This window comes from Parambassis ranga, chromosome 2, assembly GCF_900634625.1.
Source record: "Parambassis ranga chromosome 2, fParRan2.1, whole genome shotgun sequence".
In the NCBI taxonomy this organism is placed as follows: domain Eukaryota; kingdom Metazoa; phylum Chordata; class Actinopteri; family Ambassidae; genus Parambassis; species Parambassis ranga.
In genome coordinates, this window is record NC_041023.1 from 2,289,734 (window position 1) to 2,308,242 (window position 18,509).

The 18,509-nt window shown below is 46.4% G+C and overlaps 2 protein-coding genes and 1 long non-coding RNA gene across 4 annotated transcripts in view; 2 read left to right on the forward strand and 1 right to left on the reverse strand.

Moving 5' to 3' along the window:
- LOC114453296 (potassium voltage-gated channel subfamily H member 7-like) overlaps positions 1–12,030 on the forward strand; it is a 30,017-nt gene extending 17,987 nt beyond the window's left edge. The window contains exons 8-18 of the mRNA XM_028433115.1: positions 2,092–2,517; positions 5,394–5,625; positions 5,706–5,873; positions 5,953–6,152; positions 7,746–7,998; positions 8,451–8,656; positions 8,855–8,939; positions 9,490–9,771; positions 10,548–10,701; positions 11,444–11,633; positions 11,728–12,030. Coding sequence (XP_028288916.1) covers positions 2,092–2,517; positions 5,394–5,625; positions 5,706–5,873; positions 5,953–6,152; positions 7,746–7,998; positions 8,451–8,656; positions 8,855–8,939; positions 9,490–9,771; positions 10,548–10,701; positions 11,444–11,633; positions 11,728–12,030 — 2,499 coding nt within the window. The remainder of the gene's footprint in view (positions 1–2,091; positions 2,518–5,393; positions 5,626–5,705; positions 5,874–5,952; positions 6,153–7,745; positions 7,999–8,450; positions 8,657–8,854; positions 8,940–9,489; positions 9,772–10,547; positions 10,702–11,443; positions 11,634–11,727) is intronic.
- Positions 12,031–14,465: 2,435 nt separating this feature from the next.
- LOC114426257 (uncharacterized) lies at positions 14,466–15,327 on the forward strand. Its single transcript, XR_003669347.1, has 3 exons — positions 14,466–14,519; positions 14,681–14,746; positions 15,201–15,327. It is a non-coding gene; the product is annotated as an uncharacterized LOC114426257 (long non-coding RNA).
- nufip1 (nuclear FMR1 interacting protein 1) lies at positions 14,880–18,102 on the reverse strand. Of its 2 annotated transcripts, none has more exons than XM_028393199.1 (10): positions 17,771–18,102; positions 17,630–17,703; positions 17,451–17,552; positions 17,313–17,375; positions 17,163–17,239; positions 16,995–17,087; positions 16,754–16,914; positions 15,851–15,991; positions 15,523–15,767; positions 14,880–15,431 (listed from the first exon to the last, which is right to left on the reverse strand). In XM_028393199.1, the coding sequence occupies exons 1-10, from the start codon at positions 17,991–17,993 to the stop codon at positions 15,033–15,035; spliced, it is 1,578 nt and encodes a 525-aa protein (XP_028249000.1). In that variant the 5' UTR covers positions 17,994–18,102; the 3' UTR covers positions 14,880–15,032. The 2 variants fall into 2 exon arrangements, with proteins under 2 accessions (XP_028249000.1, XP_028248990.1); XM_028393189.1 differs by having other exon boundaries at positions 17,451–17,555.
- Positions 18,103–18,509: the final 407 nt, after the last annotated feature.

Consider the following 18,509-nt stretch of genomic DNA (forward strand, 5'->3'; position numbering starts at 1 on the left):
GATGAAGTCAGCAGATTAGAGCCACACCCCCACCGGCCCTCTGTGAGCCTCGGGATGATTACTTGAAACTCGAAGGGGTCTGATACGTAAAACGGCAGAGGTGTCTATCACTTGCGGTGGATAACCAGGGATACTCTTACAGCTGCCAGACAGCATCCAGGGCTCAGGCCATATTTCTAGAGTTACAGACAGGGTTAGAGGTCATTCTCACCTTCCCTGACAGCGCCAAGAGGCAGCGCAAAGTACACAAGGACTAATGAATTCCCAGGGGTTGGCATGAGCCGCCCCAAACCACTGATTAGGTCTCAGTTTTGCATTTTGCCCATTAACGGTGTAATGGATAGAGGGCGCAGAAATTGACCCTGTTTGCACTCACAGGCAACTCCAGCTGAGGGCCTTTCAGTGGAGCTAGAGGCAGGGAGCGAGCAGACCGCAGTGCATCACACTGACCTCTTTGTCCAGCAGTAAAGTCAAAGTTACTAAGCGGCAGAGAGGCTGCTTAATGTGGTTTTAATGGACTTTGGCAGTCGGACAGATGGAGAAGACCAGTTTCTGTTTTAACATATTTGCACTTTATTAGCACAAAGTGTATAATGGTTTGAAGTCTGGCACATCTATTGAAACGCTGAGCGGACTCAACACGTTTATAAAAGACATCTATACTTGTTACTGTTAACTATTACAGTCATCATAGCAGCAGATAGATAAACAAGCCATGTGGGGATTGTGCCGCATCGTCCTCCTTTATGTCTGGAAACAGTTCTCCAGACACCTGACTGTAAAGCGACAGCAGATGTCTGCAGACCAGCCCTGATCATGGCGTCTGAACAGACACCCTCCGTTGGCCTTGGCTGCCTCACACCTACCGTGGGCAGATGGAGGGCTTGCAGAGAAAGCTGGTCCACCAAGACAAAGCGCTTCTCCTGCAGCTTGCACGCTGTGAACGTCCACGGGGGTCTCAGATGCCTACTTATCTTATCTTCTACTTCTTTTGTTTGTCTAGAGCTGAGAATCAAGCCAGTAACACGTGCACGAGCACGTGACGTGCCACAGAAACACTAAACAACACTCATGAATAATACCACTGGTCCTGACAGTGCAGACCAAAAAAGAACCGGAGAAGGGGAGAAAGCTCATTTGCATACTGTTTGAAGCCAAGCCAAACACAGAATGAGCTTTCCATTATCCCACAAGAGGCTTCATCTGCGCCAAGTGCACATTGCTACAGTAGGTAGGCTAAATAATTAAGATGAAATCTTTTATTTAGGAACAGATTGGCTTCAACACGTTAATCTAGAACTCATTTTGGCCGACCAGCCGACTCCTCCCCAGCCTTCCCATTAGTCCGTGGGGGAAAGTCGCCATGCACGCTTGGAGCCGTTGAAGATTTAGCATGTTTGCATTCAGCTTTTTTGTCCCTTTCCAAAAAAATGAGTCATTTAAGGTTCCTCCTTTAATTCATACACAGTAATTCGTCATGTGCTGCACCTTTGCTGCCATAATCAGCAGTGACCGAGCCGCAGCCTGTGTTAGATGAATAGATGTATCCTCTGCCTGCACCTATAATTACCTCCAAGTCACAGGGACTCTTATCCGAAATGGTCCATGACACTGCTGTAATATTGATGTTGAAAGCTATTAGGGTATATACGGTAACTGCAATAACAGAGATAATGATAGGACCATCCAGGCTCACTGAACTGAATCACACCTTTATCCTTGATGGGGTTTTGTGCATGCTGTTATTTTCTGTGGATGATTATTCATGTTTTATTTTATACACAACTTCCATGATTTATTCTGGGATATTAGTGATGTACAGTCTGTACAGTGCTCATAGAAACAACCCTCAGCCTTTGCTTGACCTAATACTTGTGTAAATGCCATGTTTCAGTTTGTGCGTGCACAGGCGCACACATGCTAATGTTACATTATTGAAATGTCTTTACATTTTGACCTATTTTCTTGAACCACGGGCCATCTGTAGGCACACTTTTGGTTTGTTTACAAGTCAACACTGCACATGAATGAGCACTTGGAAGATTTCTACAAACATGTCTGTGCACCATTTTTCTCTGTCCTCCTCTCCAGGTTCTCTCTCTTGGCGCTGATGTCCTCCCCGAGTACAAACTCCAGACGCCACGTATAGACAAGTGGACCATCCTCCACTACAGCCCCTTCAAAGCCGTGTGGGACTGGCTGATCCTGCTGCTTGTCATCTACACGGCCATCTTCACACCTTACTCTGCTGCCTTCCTCCTTAACGACATTGAGGAGCAGAGGAGGCGGGAGTGCGGCTACTCCTGCTCGCCGCTCAATGTGGTGGATCTGATAGTGGACATTATGTTTATCGTGGACATCCTCATAAACTTCAGGACCACTTATGTCAACTGTAACGAGGAAGTGGTCAGCCACCCGGCCAAGATAGCCATCCATTACTTTAAAGGCTGGTTCCTCATAGACATGGTGGCTGCCATCCCGTTCGACCTGCTCATCTTTGGCTCAGGATCAGATGAGGTGAGTAAATTATTGATTCAAGCAGAGTTCATAGAATCAGCTTACTCTGTGTCATGTTTTCCCCCAAATGCTTACACTCCTAAACCAATCTGCCGCTCAGCTGTCACATCTGCTTCCCTCTGCGCTCTTCTCATCAGAGGCAGGCCGGAAGGCCTGAGGCAATCCGAATCAGTCTTCATAACGGCTCTGCCTGAGAGAAACTGTTTAGTTTGTGTCCGTATGAGGGAGATGGCTTTGCAGCTTATCTAATGCTCAGAGAGAGTAGTTTAGAGGGTGCAATAACAAGTCGGCGCAAATCTGAGAAGCATGAGAACACAGAGACAAACATGCAGTCAGCACACACAACGTTCAGACTCTCAGTCAGGTCACCTTATGACGGTGTAGGCGACAGCCTCAAGAAGTCAAGGAAGTTCACTGAACAGTCTGCTTGGACTTGCTGTTTATTTTGTGCTGTCACTTCCTGGTTTGGCTGCCTGAAAATGAATGTGTTGCATGATTTGCATGCTTCTTTGTTAGAACTGCTGGTCAGGAGTGAGTTCACTTCCATCTGTGTGTGGCTGTGAAGGATTACTAAAGTAATCTCAGTGGTAGTTAAACGTATTTGGAGTGATTTGACTTGTAAATAATTGCTCTGTTTGATTGAGCCTCTCACTTTTGTCAATGCAGCCTGTGTGAAAATGCCAGATGCCGGGATACATGATGTACTGTAACACCCACCTTTAAAAACAAACACAACATATCCCAGATTGACGTGAGGGGCCTGATGTCAGCTTGTCAGTGTGCCAAGTCATTATTTACCATTAGGTGTGTGTGTATGTGTTCCTGTAAAGAGAGGCAGTGGCTTGAGGCCGGCTGTGAGTGGCAGGTGGAGAAAAAAGAGCAGACAATTGAGCGACACCACAGCACCATGTACACCGCCCTCATACAGCCAGATGACTGGTGCTTTGACAGAATATGTGTTCCCGTTACAACTCGTGTCCAAAGCACGCAGCATCAGGATGAGTGGAAAGTGATATTTTTAGCTCCTCCAATCATCAGAAACTGAAAATAACACACCCATGCACAGTTTTAGATCTGTCTTTAAGGTGTGTTATTTTAGCTCTCTGTGCAGAGACAGGGACTATTTTTAGACATAATCCCATGCACCTTTGTTGCCAGGAAACCGTATCTGACAATATGTTAAGTTTTTTTTTTTTTCATTAGAAACGTGGCAGGCTGAAATCTCAAGTGAGAGATTCACTTCAGCACTTCAGCGCATGAAAAAGAAATGCTGCGGTGGAGAATTTACCTACAGGAGTCATTGAAACTCCACCATCATTTTCAAATCAGTGCTCCTGTTGTGATAAAATGAGATTATTTGCATATTATTCATGGTTGAGGTTTATTGTGTAAATTATTTCCTTTTTCAAGGAGCAAGCTGACTTTTTGTCTTGAATCCACTCCGACTCTGTTATGCTGCAAAACCAGCAGCCATGTCTGCATTAAACAAAGGAGGAGGAGGAGGAGGAGGAGGCAGGTTCATTGTAACAGGCAGCCCCCTCAATCTCACTTTTGCCCTGCTGGTATTATGCACACAGTCAGAATAGTCTAGGTGTTTTTCACTCCTGTCATGTTTTTTTAGCCAGTGTGGGCTCAGTGCTCACACAAAAAACAACAAAAACAGTCCTGCACTTCTATGCATAAACACGGCTACAAACTTGTGCTGAAAATATGCCATTCTTTTATTGATTTGATGCATAATTATTGGCAAATTTCTTTCATTGAGAGCCAGAAAAAGACATTTTCTTGTGTGTCCAGATACTCGGAGAAGCTTCCGTCACAGCCTTGGTTGCCTCTTGGTTTTTTAAAAAAGCCAGGCGAGCCTCTGGGACTACAGTGGCAGATGGCCGGAGGGATTTTTGGTGGATATATTTTTTTTACAGCTGGTTGCCAAGTGTAGCCTCTCTGACTTACTGTAAACCCAGATTTTAATCAACTTTACACTGTGGGGGGCTACATTGTGCAGTGGGCGCTTGTGCACTGTCAGCAGTACACCCTCAGAGACGGGATAATTTAGGGCTCGTCTCTTGCTATATATGATTCATTCACTGGTCGCTGTGTCTGTGTCAGTGGACGGATGCGCTGCAGTGAATGATGGTGGTGATTTAGGGGTGAGATTGGGAGGATGGAGGCTCTTTAATGGACCCATCAGAAGCAGCTACAGCACTCTTCCTCACCATGACGGAGACACACTCAGCCCCATGAATCATTTTCGCCCTCCAGCACCCCTTTCCGCTTCTTGTACCTTGACTACTCCACGCCGTGTTGACTCTCACCTGTACAGGATGTGTAAATAAGCAGGCGTAGATGAGGTGAGGAAGCACAATTATGGCAGGAGGCAGCAGGTAATCATTTCCCCGAGGATATTAGGGTAATTGTCGGGCGTGATAGGGAGTGGTAGGACCTATTAGCGTTCTCTCTTAATGTGTTTACAGATTGCACGACACTTACAGATTGGGACTTTTGTCACGTCTGTATGCTGTCTGCGTGTTAATTCAGCTGGGTTTGGGGACAGGCAGATTAGAAGTGCTGTGTGTGTGTACACTGTGATGTATGGATGCTGTTCGGTTTGTCTGTGTTTAGCCAGCTTCAAGGCTGTGGCAAATGCTTCAAGCTGCTGATATTTATGTGTTTTTCAAGCTAATTTTGCTGTCTTCATGTGAAATCATTGAAAAGTGCTTCATCACCAGCCAGGAGATGAATCACTAAAAAAACCTCATCTGTCTCTCTCTCTCTGTCGTGCATGCTAGTATGACTGTCGATGAAGTTGAGGGCACGCAGAGACCTTAAATCACTGTGTGTCTGGCACAAAATGAAGCTACATGTCTGTGTTTTAGACCACCACTTTGATCGGCCTGTTGAAGACGGCTCGTCTCCTGCGGCTGGTGCGAGTCGCTCGTAAGCTGGACCGCTATTCGGAGTACGGAGCAGCCGTCCTCATGCTGCTCATGTGTATCTTCGCTCTCATCGCTCATTGGCTGGCCTGCATCTGGTATGCAATCGGCAACATGGAGCAGCCTTACCTGGAGTACAAGATCGGCTGGCTGGACAACCTGGGATTGTCTATAGGTACCGTTTGATGGTCATGTTGGCACAAAAAATACAAAAAACATGTATTTATTATCTGTTTTCATTGTTGTGTGCATCAGGGAAAAAATACAACTACAGTGACCCCAGCTCAGGCCCCTCCATCAAAGATAAGTATGTGACAGCACTCTACTTCACCTTCAGCAGTCTGACTAGCGTGGGCTTCGGGAACGTCTCCCCCAACACCAACTCTGAGAAGATCTTCTCCATCTGTGTCATGCTCATTGGATGTGAGTGGCAGCTGAGTCACAGACAGTGTTTTCATCCTGTTATTGCTATTATTAGTCACTATCTTTTTCCCCCTCTCAGCTCTGATGTACGCCAGCATCTTTGGGAATGTGTCGGCCATCATCCAGAGGTTGTATTCAGGTACGGCCAGGTATCACCTTCAGATGCTACGGGTCAAAGAATTCATCCGCTTCCACCAGATCCCAAACCCGCTGAGGCAGAGGCTGGAGGAGTACTTCCAACACGCCTGGACGTACACCAACGGCATCGACATGAACATGGTACGAGAGGAGAGCGTCCTTTGTAGCTCATGTGTGTGTCTCCCCCCCCCCCCAAACAAATTGAAGTTCTTCTGGTGCTTTTTCTCTCCTTTCATTCGTCTGATGTTTCAACTATCCTGTCCTGAACAAATGCTCTTACCACATCAACGTGAAGTGAAGCAGTCCCGCTATGTCACTGGCATAGTATAATGTTTTCATCACGATTATACTGTGCAATGTTGAGTCATAGCCACGAGTGATATGAAAGCCACAGTTACGGTAACTCTGGCTTTTTACTCATCATGATACTTCTCATGGTACTTATATAAGTTTGTCTTTTCCATGTCTGCCTCATGTCAAATGGAACGACCCCCCCACCACTCTGGTAAGAGCAGGAGGTACATGTGCTAACACTAATGATGTCTCTATGATTGTCCCTCAGTGGTAGAGCTTCATCTAGCTGTGTCTGACATTTGTAGTGGAATGTATTGAGTTGTTAAGCTCTGATTGAAAATGTACTTACTTTAGGTTTTGATGCATGTTATTAGGACACACTCTGTGTTCTATAGTTTACAATTCACACAGCTATACTGGTTTTACAGCATGCAGTCACAGGAAGACACACACTGATGTTTTTTCGCAGGCCCCGGTAATCGTCCATTACTGGTAGACTTGCATGTGTGGCCTGCCCTTCGAGGTCCCTCTTTTGCATGAAATCTGTGTATTCAAACACAACCCCATGATATTCATCTGGTACCAGAGACAGAGTGAATCATGCCTGTGAGAGTGGGCACAGCCTCGCCCGGTGCACTGCCAGGTTTCCCTCCCACTGTGGGAGGCTTGGCTGCACGCTCTGCGGTGGCACCTGCGCTTGCCAAATGTTGTTCAGTCTTTCCTTTCCAAATCTACTGATCAGTTTTTGTTGATCGCAAAAAAAAACACAAAAAAAAGAGCCAGAAAATCAGTTCAGGCAACGTTTTTTTTCTGTGCTCGTGTCATTAGTGCTTCATGTGTAAAATGACAAAGATGAGAAATGTGTTCTTCTTGTCTCACTGTTTGCGTCCTTGGAAGGTCTTTTCCTCTCCTTTCAGCGTATTTACAGTCAGTTCGAGCTGTCCGGGGGCCTTAGTTGTTTTGTCACTGTATTTTTGTCTTTAAATGGTAAGTGTGTTATAAATCTAATTTGCTTTTTCATGATATTTTAGCAATATTCCAGGCTAACACACTCAAATAGGTAGGAGTGATTGACCAATTATTGTCCAACATTTGTTCAACATGCAGAGAAAACAATAACCTGTGTCTGTGCTGTCGTTTATCTGCAGCCTCTCTGTCCCTCAGTGTTCTGTCTTGTGTCTGATCTAAAGTCGCTCGAAGGCTCTCTAATGCTGTAGCTCGGTGTGAAAAAGGCACTGCTGGGTGTACTAGGTTTTGAGAAGAAGGAAAGAACACAAGTGGCAATTGTATAAAACAAATCTCTGGAAAAATTTGAACTTCACTGCCAAAACAAAAACACACGAATCATCACAGCATTTAAAAAAAAATGGATTTAAAGAAAATATTCCACGTCACATCTGACCATCTTCATGTGTGCTCTGACCCGTGTTTCACACTCAGGTCCTGAAGGGTTTCCCTGAGTGCCTGCAGGCGGATATCTGCCTTCATCTCAACAAGACCCTCCTCCAGGGATGTAAGGCGTTCAATGGAGCCACAAAGGGCTGCCTGCGGGCCCTCGCTATGAGGTTCAAGACCACTCATGCGCCTCCTGGAGACACGCTGGTCCACTCTGGAGACGTGCTCACGGCACTCTACTTCATCTCCCGTGGCTCCATCGAGATCCTCAAAGATGATGTGGTGGTGGCCATCTTAGGTGGGTCTGCTGTGCAAAGCTGTAGATGTTGTTGTTGTTTAGACAAGATGGAGAGAGAGGTGGCAGCAGAAGCAGGGGCTGTGAAGCTTCGCCGCAGATCTGAATCTCACCCCGGCTGTCGGCAGGTGTTTCCTGCAGCAAATGAGACACAACAGGGTCAGGATGAGCAAGAACCATGCATGGAGGAGCTGCGGCTCGGCACACTTCCTGCTGATTCTGCCTTTTTCACGAGCTCATGTTTTTCACTACATTACACTTGTGAAAATGGTGGAGATGGAAATACAACCGTGAGAGGAACAAATGACCTGAGGCGCTTTCATGTAGGTCACTGCTCGGCTGCAGGACTTGTGTGTAGACAAATTATTTATATGTCTTGTGATGCCCTCATGCTCCTCTCCCAGTTGGCCTGTCTCTTTCTTCTGATGGCCTCATGCATTATGTCCCATTGACAGGTAAGAACGACATCTTCGGCGAGATGATCCACCTGTTCGCCAAGCCGGGGAAGTCCTGCGCAGACGTGCGGGCTCTGAGCTACTGTGACCTGCACACCATCCAGAGGGAGGAGATTCTGGAGGTGCTGGACATGTATCCGGAGTTTGCCGACCACTTTTTCACCAACCTGGAACTGACCTTTGACCTCCGAGACGAAAACGCAAAGGTAGTCACCGCCCCTTGTGTGTGTCTAGTAGCCTTTTGTTATTTAACAGGAAAGGAGAGAGGGACACGTGAGAAGGTTCTGGTAGGATTACATCAAAAACAGCAGAGAGAAGCTGCTCTGAAAACACAAGTGCTAGTTTTTGTTGCTTAGTTAAGCAAAGTGTGTGGTTTGCATTAGAAGGTCTCTGTTTCTTTGCAGACAACCTACTCACAAGCAGGGGATTCCAACATGGACGACAACATGTGTCGCAGGCGGGTGTCGTACAGAAGGAGGTCCTCTGCAGGTCAGCCATGTTTTATCACATTTCTCCACTCTCTAATGACTGAAGAAATCAATAGTTTTACACAGAATATTGATCTCAAATGAAAGTGAAGGACCCTTTCTTAGCTAAACTCATGCCCTCATACCAAACACAGCAGCCTCTCTGCAGCGCGGCAGCTTCCAGACGACGGTGTGCTCGGCCTGCACCATGGGAGCTGTTGTAATTTGACTTCTAACAGCCAGGAGACCTGGGACTTGGTGACAGAGCCTCCACTCAGCAGTGCAGCTTCATTTCAGGCAAATCTAATTGGTCACCATGGTTACAAGGAGTCTGAATACAGTGTCACCGTCTCGGTGTATAATGTAGCGGTCCATTTCACAGTCCAGCAGTCAGCATATCCTGCCTGCATCCATCAGGTGTGAAGGATTCGCTGCTAAACACCGTCCTCACTTCAAACACTCCCTACCTTTTGGCAAAGAATGTGACGCACTTGCATCATCCCCACGGGAAGTCCTAGGAAAGAAGTGAGTGTTTCCCCAGCAGACTTCCTGATCATCATTTCTCCCTGCAGGCTCCAACAACAAGGAGCCAACAGCCGCCTACTGCGACGCCCAACATGCGAGGCCGAGCTACGCCTCCACCGCAGCTGAGGAGCGGCGGGAGTCTGCTGAGGAGGGGGAGGAGGAGGAGGATGAGGAGGAGGAGGAAGGCAGGGAGGAGGAAGAGGAGCAGAGGCCCCTGTGTTCCGGTGTGCTGGGCTACCCGGTGGTTAGGGACCACAACCTGGGGCTCGGGATGAGCAGCGCTGCAGGGGATCAGGCTGAAGACGGCACGCACACCCAGGAATATAAAGGTAAGACAAATATCAAGAGTCTGCACTCTGCAGCACAACCGGGAAGCCATGTCTGACTCACTTGTGACCAAAAGTTATTTTTCAGGAACCGCTTGAGGGGTGAAAGTGACATGAACTGTCCTCTAATGTTTTCCTCCAAAATGGTAATTGGCTCAGAAGTTAATTTAAACGTACTCAAAAAATCCCTAAGCCCCGGAGGACTAATGTCACACCTATTAAAAACCCAAACAAGGATTATGTGTCATCATGGTGAAACCTAAAACCCACTCAGTAATAAAATGTAAGAGGATTATAACCAGGGTCACCCCCCCTTCCCCCCTTTGAGCCGAGGTCAGGACCAGACATGAGGTCAATGCATGTTGAATGCTGTGTCTGCTGCTGTGAAGCCCTCCCTCCGTCACCACCAATCCACCAGTGTCGGCGTGTTGATTTGAGAGTAATATCCCATAATTCAGTTGTTACAGCTGTAAGAGGATTTCTGCCAAAGTACAGAGCGGAGTGATATTGATTCTTATAAACAGCCCGGTGAGAGCAGCATATAGGAAACATCAATTTAATCTGCAGCCTTCTCCAAAAGGAGGAGAAGAAGAAAAAAATCCCACCAGGGTCAGATGTTGGGATTCAGGAGGTGGTTTAGCTGATCAGAGCTTAGCGAAGCCAAATGATGAGACGGCAACAACACAGGAAGAAGCTTCCCCCCGAGGCGCTGCTCTAATAACACAGATCATTTATCCTGTGTGTGTGTCTGTGTGTGTGTTCACATCTCTCCCTCCTAGAAATCCACACGGGCGAGTGGGTGCGTCCCGGCAAGGCTGCGGAGGAGTCAGCGCGCTGTCAGGAGACGCCAGCCGGGGAGGACGACAGCGACACAGACCTCACCTATGGGGAGGTGGAGCAAAGGCTGGACCTGCTGCAGCAGCACCTCAACAGGTCAGACGGGACTCACAGAGACCTCTGAGGCCACGTTAATGCAGAGAGCGCACCATGTGAGCAGCTCGGTAGCTGCACTGGTAGCAATGAGGTAGCACCACGAGATGCAAAGACCTGTGACGTCATCCTGAGAGGTCTGGACGCTCACTGTCGCATATTTTGGCCACAGTTTGGAATAAAATGAGCGCTGTGCTCAGGTGGCCATCATCCAGTCATTTATGCAGGTTCCTGCAGGAGTGTTTGTCAAATGCAGCCGGGCTTATTAATGCACACACACACGCCCGAGCCAGAGTGTGTGTTTGCACTGAACGTCTGGGTGCACTGTGGAGGAATAAAAAGTGATTCACCATCTCAGACTCCGTGATGTAACCTGCTGCAGAAGGCGATGACACAGAAATGCAGGTGTTGACTGTGTGTAACTTCCCACACATCTGCATTCAGGAGGCTGCAGCTGAGACCTGTGCTCGTGTGTTTTGTGAATACGATGAAACTGTCACAGCCCTCCTCATCTACTGCTGCTTTAGTCAGCCACACTGCAGTTTTAAAGCTCACAGTCTCCCCCTAGTGTCACGTATCTCCACTGACAGCCGTCTGCTGTAATGCTATTCTTTATTTAGGCTGTTAATTGTGGTAACTGCTGCAGCAGCTCATCACCTGTCGTGGTAATCAGTGTTGATTAGGAGCACCGAGCATCCGAACAGCTGATGATGTGAACTCACGTCTTTGTTTTGGTTTCTGTCAGGTTGGAGTCTCAGATGACTGCAGACATCCAGGCCATCCTGCAGCTCCTCCAGAGGCAAACCGCCGCCGGCCCCCCGGCTTACAGCACCGTCACCTCCAGCCCGGAGTACCACAGGCCAGCCATCAGGGTGCAGCCGGTGTCTGCCATCCAGACGGCGCTCAGCCTGGGCCCTGCTCCCGCCCGGCCACAGGTTCAGTCCTGCTTTCCCTTTTTTTTCAGCAGCTTAATAGTAATACTTTAAAGTGTAGGAGTCCCCCTGCTTGATTGTTTCCTGCCCTCCTCAGAGCCCTGACTTGGAGAGCGCCCCCAACAAATCCAAAGACCCCCCCGCAGTCCTCCTCCACACAGAGACTCTTCCAGATGGGAGCTTCGCTGCGCTGCTTGAGAGCGATACGGACACTGAGCAAAGACCCACAGTGAACGGCGTGGACTCAGAAGAGCAGCAGCAGCAGCACCACCACCACCACCACCACCACCACCAGAGGTTCCCATCAGGCCGACAAGCCTCTCTACCTGACGTCCCCAGCAGCTTAGGAATGCTGGGGCTCCATAGGCCAGTTTCTGACCCAGGGCTTCCAGGAGAATAGCCCCAGAGAAAGCCTTCGACGATGAGCGAAGGTCTCCTCTAAAGTTTGTACTCAGGGCTTGAAAGAGACTGAATATGCAAAGGATAAAAACTGTAGACTTTCTTCCATTCCTTTCTCTCCCTATACTCCTTTTAGATGTATAAAGTGCATTTATACACTTATATTAGTAACATATGTAAAGTTACTGTGTACATACTTTAAATAGAACACTGCCAGCAGAACCAGGCACCTGATGTGCTTTTTCTAAAATATATGCATGGTTTTGGTTGTCATGGTTTTCTTTTTTCTGTTGCATGTTCCTCACACACACACACACACACACACAATCAGGTGTGATCTCAGCATGCTAACAGACAGCTGTAGCTAACAAGTTTCCTTTTCTACAGCTCCTCTCGACTTTAGGGGTCGTTCTAAACGCAGTCACTATGAGACCTGTGTGTTCAGCGTGCCTACTGACACCGCACTGCCATGACGCCGTCTATCCAGCTCTAAGGGACACAGGGCGATGGCAACGAGGCCACGTGGGCTGTTCAAGAGCAATAATGAAGGTTTAGGATGACGACGACAAAAATATATATATAAACTTCAGTTAGTATTGGAGACACATCAAGTATTGATCACCTAGGTCACACCCCCCCAAACAGCCTTAACACAAACGTCCTTACACTGTCGCTCCATTTTTTTTACTTGCTTTAGGTCTTCCATTAGCACGGCCTTCACCAACGTTAGCTTTATTCGCCTTTACGAATGACATCTATTAATTCTACGAAAACCTGCTTCTCAATGGACTCAATAGTTTTAGATTGAACTGCATGATTTAAACAAATTAGTACTTTCCTAAGTCCAGCACTAGATCATGTATTGCATGGAGACTGCCCTTGGCTAAAAATTATAAAAGGTCTCGTATTGATATGTAAGGTACAGCACATAATACCTGACGGTTCAACCTATTTTTCTAAATAAAAGTATTGATTTGCCATTATTTTTCTATAGACCTTATTTGTTTAAAACGCTCTTGGTTGGAATGCTGCTTGGATTGATATTGATAACTGCAACACATAGCCTCTCAATGTAGCAAGCAGGACGTCAGAGACCCACTTAAAGCCGGGTGTGTGGCATTGATTGTATGCTGTCCCCCCCCCCCTCACGATTTCTTCTCACAATTGTTTCAATTCTGGCTTCTATTCTTTCTTTCTCTCATATTTCTGCCTTTTTCTTGAGGAATTCTGAGAAAATATTCACGAAAGCTTAAGAAAAAACAGAATTCTTTGAATATCTCACGTATTTGTTGTTACCTAATCCTCCTCCATGATTGTAAAATGAGGAGATCTTGCAGCAGGAGGTGACAGGGAAAGTGAACGAACATTGGCTCTGTCTCCAGCAGAGCGCCGACTCTCTTTCTTTTTGCAAGCTTTCCTTTCTCAAGCACAGATGTAGAACAAACGTCGCTGGACACGTCTGCCGCCTGAGGAGTCGTCTTCTGAACTTTCACAGGACTTGCAAACATTTGCACAGAGATTAGAAAAACTTGCTGTACTGGATATAAATGTCACTTTTTAAATCTAGTGCTGTTCACAATTGTTTTTATGCATTTTTTTAAATGTTTGCCACTGTATTTTATACAATGCAACACTTAACAGCTAATTTGAATGTTTCTGTTCTTAACTATATTTAAAGAAATCAAATATATTGTGTAAATAGTCTGGGGGAAATGCACTGTTGTATAAACAAATAAACAATGCATACTAATTAAAAAAAAGTTAAATGTTATTTTCATGCAACAATAATGTTTGTGATGCGGTGAGGCTGAAGATGGATCCTCACTGAGGAGGAGGAGGAGGAACGGGGGAGTCTATCATCAGATAGTGCTCTCCATAGAGATTATAATTATCTTTTATGTTCAAAAAATTAACCCTGGACTTTCATAAATATATAGACGGAAAAACCCACAAATCATTAAGAAATTCTGAAGTTTTCCTCAAAGTTGATGATTAGTAATGCCTGTAGGTGCCGGAAGGGGGCGCTCAATGCCGCAGTGCGTCATGATTCTAGATGTAGCCGGAGAGGAAGAAGCCAAGCAGGGCATGACGTTTCCGGGTAACAAGGTGTGTTCAGTGATATTAAACTGTAATTCTATAATTCTATATTCATATATATTCATATATATAATACTTCAGCTATAATCTTGGCTGTTGCTGAGGTAGTATAGAGTTTTAACACAGTTTGCATTAGGTAGCGTCCGAAAAGCGTACCCCTTAAGAAGCTAGCTAGCTAAAGCTAGCAGACACACCTGCATCTTGTAAGTAGCTTGAGTGAGACACACGTGTGGAATAAAGTTGCTAATGTTCGTATGTGTACTTTAGTACACTAACTACTTTAGTGTGTTTTGTAACTATGTAAACACGTTTAATAAAATTGTTATTACTTACTTATTACTCTCAGGGACTTTATACCACAGCGCCATCTAGTGGAAACTCACGGTATTACATGTATGTATGTTTATTTTCATCTTTTTTTCCTAAAAACTAATTTTGCCCTTTGTTGTTGATACAATATTGTGTCACTCGACACTTCAAGCAGCGTATGTAGTGTTACAGCCAGCTGTATGCTACTGAATATTACAGTATGCTCTTAATGTGGTTTATTTCAGCTGTGCGCTGCTTTGTAATACCATCTTCTGGCCACTAGATGGCGCCAAAGTGTCCAACAGTACCATGTACGTGAATCCTTTACAACTCTTTGTTTTGCCATTTCACAGCTAGGACACAGCTTCTATATTTTGTTTAAAAAAATGTAAAATAAAATCATCTGTTTATTATAATGACGAATGCACACATTTTCTCCATCAGTAAATTAGAGATGTGATTTATTTTACAAAAGAAAGTTCTCCACAAGTTATGTAAAACAATTCAAAATACACAAACAAAATGCACCTATGTGGACATGATCAATCCTCTGGATTTGAAGAAAAATAATGATGGTAGAATTTATTTCCTACCATGTCAAAAAACAGTTCCAGGACTGTCCCAGATTTCATCATCGTACATGTTAGAGGTTTTATTTGTTGTGGTTGAAACGTGACTGCAGGACTTTGAGGCAGTTGTGTCCTTATCAGATTGTTCGTTGTCCTGATCGGCTGCCGGAACTTTTCTCCTATCCAAATCCTCCAGATTACAAACTCGTGCACCGACTGCTGCGTCTCTCTCTCCACCAACCAGAGCCCTGCTTTCCTCCGATGCGTCTTCTTCCTGCTTTTCATTTCTCACTGCCAGTGTGTCTTTGTCCCCGACCCCCTCCTGGTTCTGAGGTTTGTTCTCCAGTCCAAAGAACTGATTTTGGACAACGTAGCGCACACACTGGAGGAGGACGTTCCGTTCGTGACGGATATCTGGAGCCAGCAGCTGAAAAGAGTGAAAGAACATGAGAAGGTCAACCACCGTGAGAGAAGACAAATCTCAGAATATAAGCCTCTAATCTCAGATTACTCCATACCATCTCAAGTAAAGTTGGCCCTCGTGGCTGCGATGCGTCTTGGTGTCTGCTGCCTCTCCTTCCTCTGCCTCTGCCTCCTCTTCCTCGTCTGTTATTAAATGTGCCTCTTGGGCCTTGCTGGGGCGTGTCGTTGCCCTCTGAAGACGTGTCTCTGAACGGTCTCCTGTCCTGAGTGTGTGACGGTGTTCTGCTGAGGATGGTCTGGTTTTCCTGCACCAGCTCTTTGGCTCTCTGAATGGGGGCAGCTGAAACAAACCACAGACCGCCATTGAAGGATCTCTCTCACTTCTATTCTATAGCAGCAGCAGGAGGAGGAGGGTGAACTCACCCTCTGGTTCTTCATCACTTCCACTCTCACTCATGGAGCCGTAGTTGGCCACTAACGAGCCCAGAGCTGAGCTCATCTGTTTAGGAGCAACAACCAGAATCCCAGGCCTGGACTCAGAACCCAGGTCCTCTCTGTCAGAGTCTGAAAGCACAGAAGTCACTGTGTCTGTCTCGTGACGTGTGTGTGTGTGTGTCTGTCTGTCTGGTGACGTGTGTGTGTGTGTGTGTTTGTGTGTGTCTCTGTGTGTGTGTGTGTGTGTATGTTGACATGTGTGTCTGTCTGGTGACCAAGCGGCAACCTTCGGGGCTCAAAGTTGAAGCCCATGCGGAAGTGTCAAAACTTGTAATTCACGCCGCAACTGCTGGGGGCTGGCTCCAAAAGCGAGTAATTTCCCATAGACTCCCATGTTAAAATGGCCGACTTCACAGCAGAAAAGAACATGTTTACAGCCTGGTACAAAAAAACCACTCTGGTCTCAGATGATAGGTTCTCTTCTAGTGTCAATTGTAGGGGGGGGGGGTGAATTTTTTTTACAACTTACTCGTTTCAATTGTATTCTGACTTAAAATTACGCATAATTATGGGCGTTGCCGCTTGAGTGACAGACAGTTGACGTATCACAACGTGAGTTTCCTGCTTCCACGATCGCCCGCCCCCCTAAACCCCGCTCGTGCTCCCCCTTTTTGTCCATATTTGGAGTTTTGGTGGACGTGACGCTGCCAACATGGCGGCGGTCATCAACGTCCTGGAACCTCCCACCGAGCCTCAGAACGGCTCTTCAGAAACAAACGGGTGATGTCACGGAAGCTCTGTCCATAGTTTTTACTGTCAATGCTGGTGACATGTTGTGTGTGTCTGTCTGTCGACATGTTGTGTGTGGTTACTAACAGCTTGTATTCTCACCATGGTCACTGCTGGCCAACGCGCCCAGAGGATCCCGGACTGGACCAGGCTGCGTGAGGGGTTTAGGTCTCTCTGTAGCCCCGCTCTGTGACGGGTGTCGTCTTGGGAACCCTCTGTAACCGCCCCTGTGACCTCGGCCTCTCCCTCGGCCTCTCATTCGTCTGTGTTCAGTGTGGATTAGATCAGCTTCAGTTCAAAGTAAAAACATTGTTGTGTCTTTTATTTTAATTCATTCATTTACCCAAACTGAGCCGTTTCTAGAACACCGCCCGTCTCCTCCCGCACCTCCATCACTTTCTGCTTCTTCTCAATGTTCTGGAGTGTTGGGTAGTTCCTGCAAATCCACATAAGGATGTGTGTGAAACACAGAGTTTACAATGAGCTGACAGTTCCTAATAAAAACACTGACCTCCGTCTCTCCTCTCTCCACTTTGCAATCTCCTCTGGTGTGTCCAGCTTGATTCGTTTGGCTCCAGGTGCGTGGTTCTACGGACAAGGTACAGAACACTGGTATAGAAGAATGAACACACACGAACACACACACAGATGGTCCACTCACATTCCTCCAGTGTATGCTGACTATTTTTTCATGAGCTGTGAAGCTACAGTCAGGCACCGAACACTGGAATAAAACACGAGACAGGAAGTCAGAAAACAGTCATGGAAACAAATAAATAGGCAAAGTGAACGTAAATACCTTGACGTGCTGGGAAACGTGTTCATGGTACTTGTCCTGGTGTTTGAATCCTCGGTCACAGGTGTCACAGTAATGAGAGTATTCAGGCTCCTTCCTGTTTTTCTGCTGCAAAGTAAAGACTAATTATGTGTGCACAGCCTCAGCACTGAATACCATGTGAAACCTTTAACAACAGTCACCTTTCTGCCATGGCTGTTGGCCCATGCGTGGTTCTGGCTTCCACCCTGATACCATTCATGGCCAGAGTTTTGACCTGAAGAGAACACAGAGAGGTCAACGCCACAGAGAGAAAGTGAGGCACCACTGCATGATGTACTCACTGTATGCACTTCCTGGAAAACCATATCCAGGCCCTGCCGCTGTGTGCTGAGTCCATCCAGGACCGGCCCCGTAGTTCCAGCTGGGCTCGGAAGGCGTCTCGCCCCAAGTCCACATGCTGGGATGGAAGCTGCTGGAGCGGGACTGCTGCTGCTGGAGGAGCTGAATGGAGTTAGGAGGAGGACAGCTGAAGTCCGGCGGAGGGTAATGCCCCGGTTCCGTCATACTGAGGGGCCGGAGTCCTTCCTATGCATCGACGCTGAAGTTCGGCTCGGTTCGTCGCCACCACGCAGCTCTCACATGCGCATGTTTTGCTCCGCTACTTACACATGTTCATCACTTCCGGGATTTGGCGGAAGGATTTCCGCTAACCACCGAGCTCTCGATTCAGATTTATTATAATTATAATAGTTATAGTAATACTTATATATAGTATAACATACATTCAGTAACATTTTGTTTGTTTAAATGAAAAAGAAAACATTTTTGCATTATTTGTAGTAATATTTAAAAAAGCCGGTGCTTTTCCCGCAACATCTCGCGAGATTTCAGGTAAAAACTCTCAGGTTGCCCGATTGAAGATAAAAACTGTAATTTAATGTACACGTGTTAATAGTGATAGATGTCACTATATCTGTCTATCGTCTGTCTCTGTTTGTGTCTAAGTACCACACAGCTCAAATTAAAACAGCATAAATACGTGTTGATGCATGTTTTTAATGAACCATTACTAATGTTCTA

Coding starts and splice junctions, on each gene's coding strand:
- nufip1 (XM_028393189.1), bottom strand. CDS start 17,993: ATGACGGAACCGGGGCATTACCCTCCGCCGGACTTCAGCTGTCCTCCT. Junction 17,704..17,770: donor TTTTCCAGGAAGTGCATACA/GTGAGTACATCA, acceptor TGTTCTCTTCAG/GTCAAAACTCTGGCCATGAA. Junction 17,376..17,450: donor ACGTTTCCCAGCACGTCAAG/GTATTTACGTTC, acceptor GTTTTATTCCAG/TGTTCGGTGCCTGACTGTAG.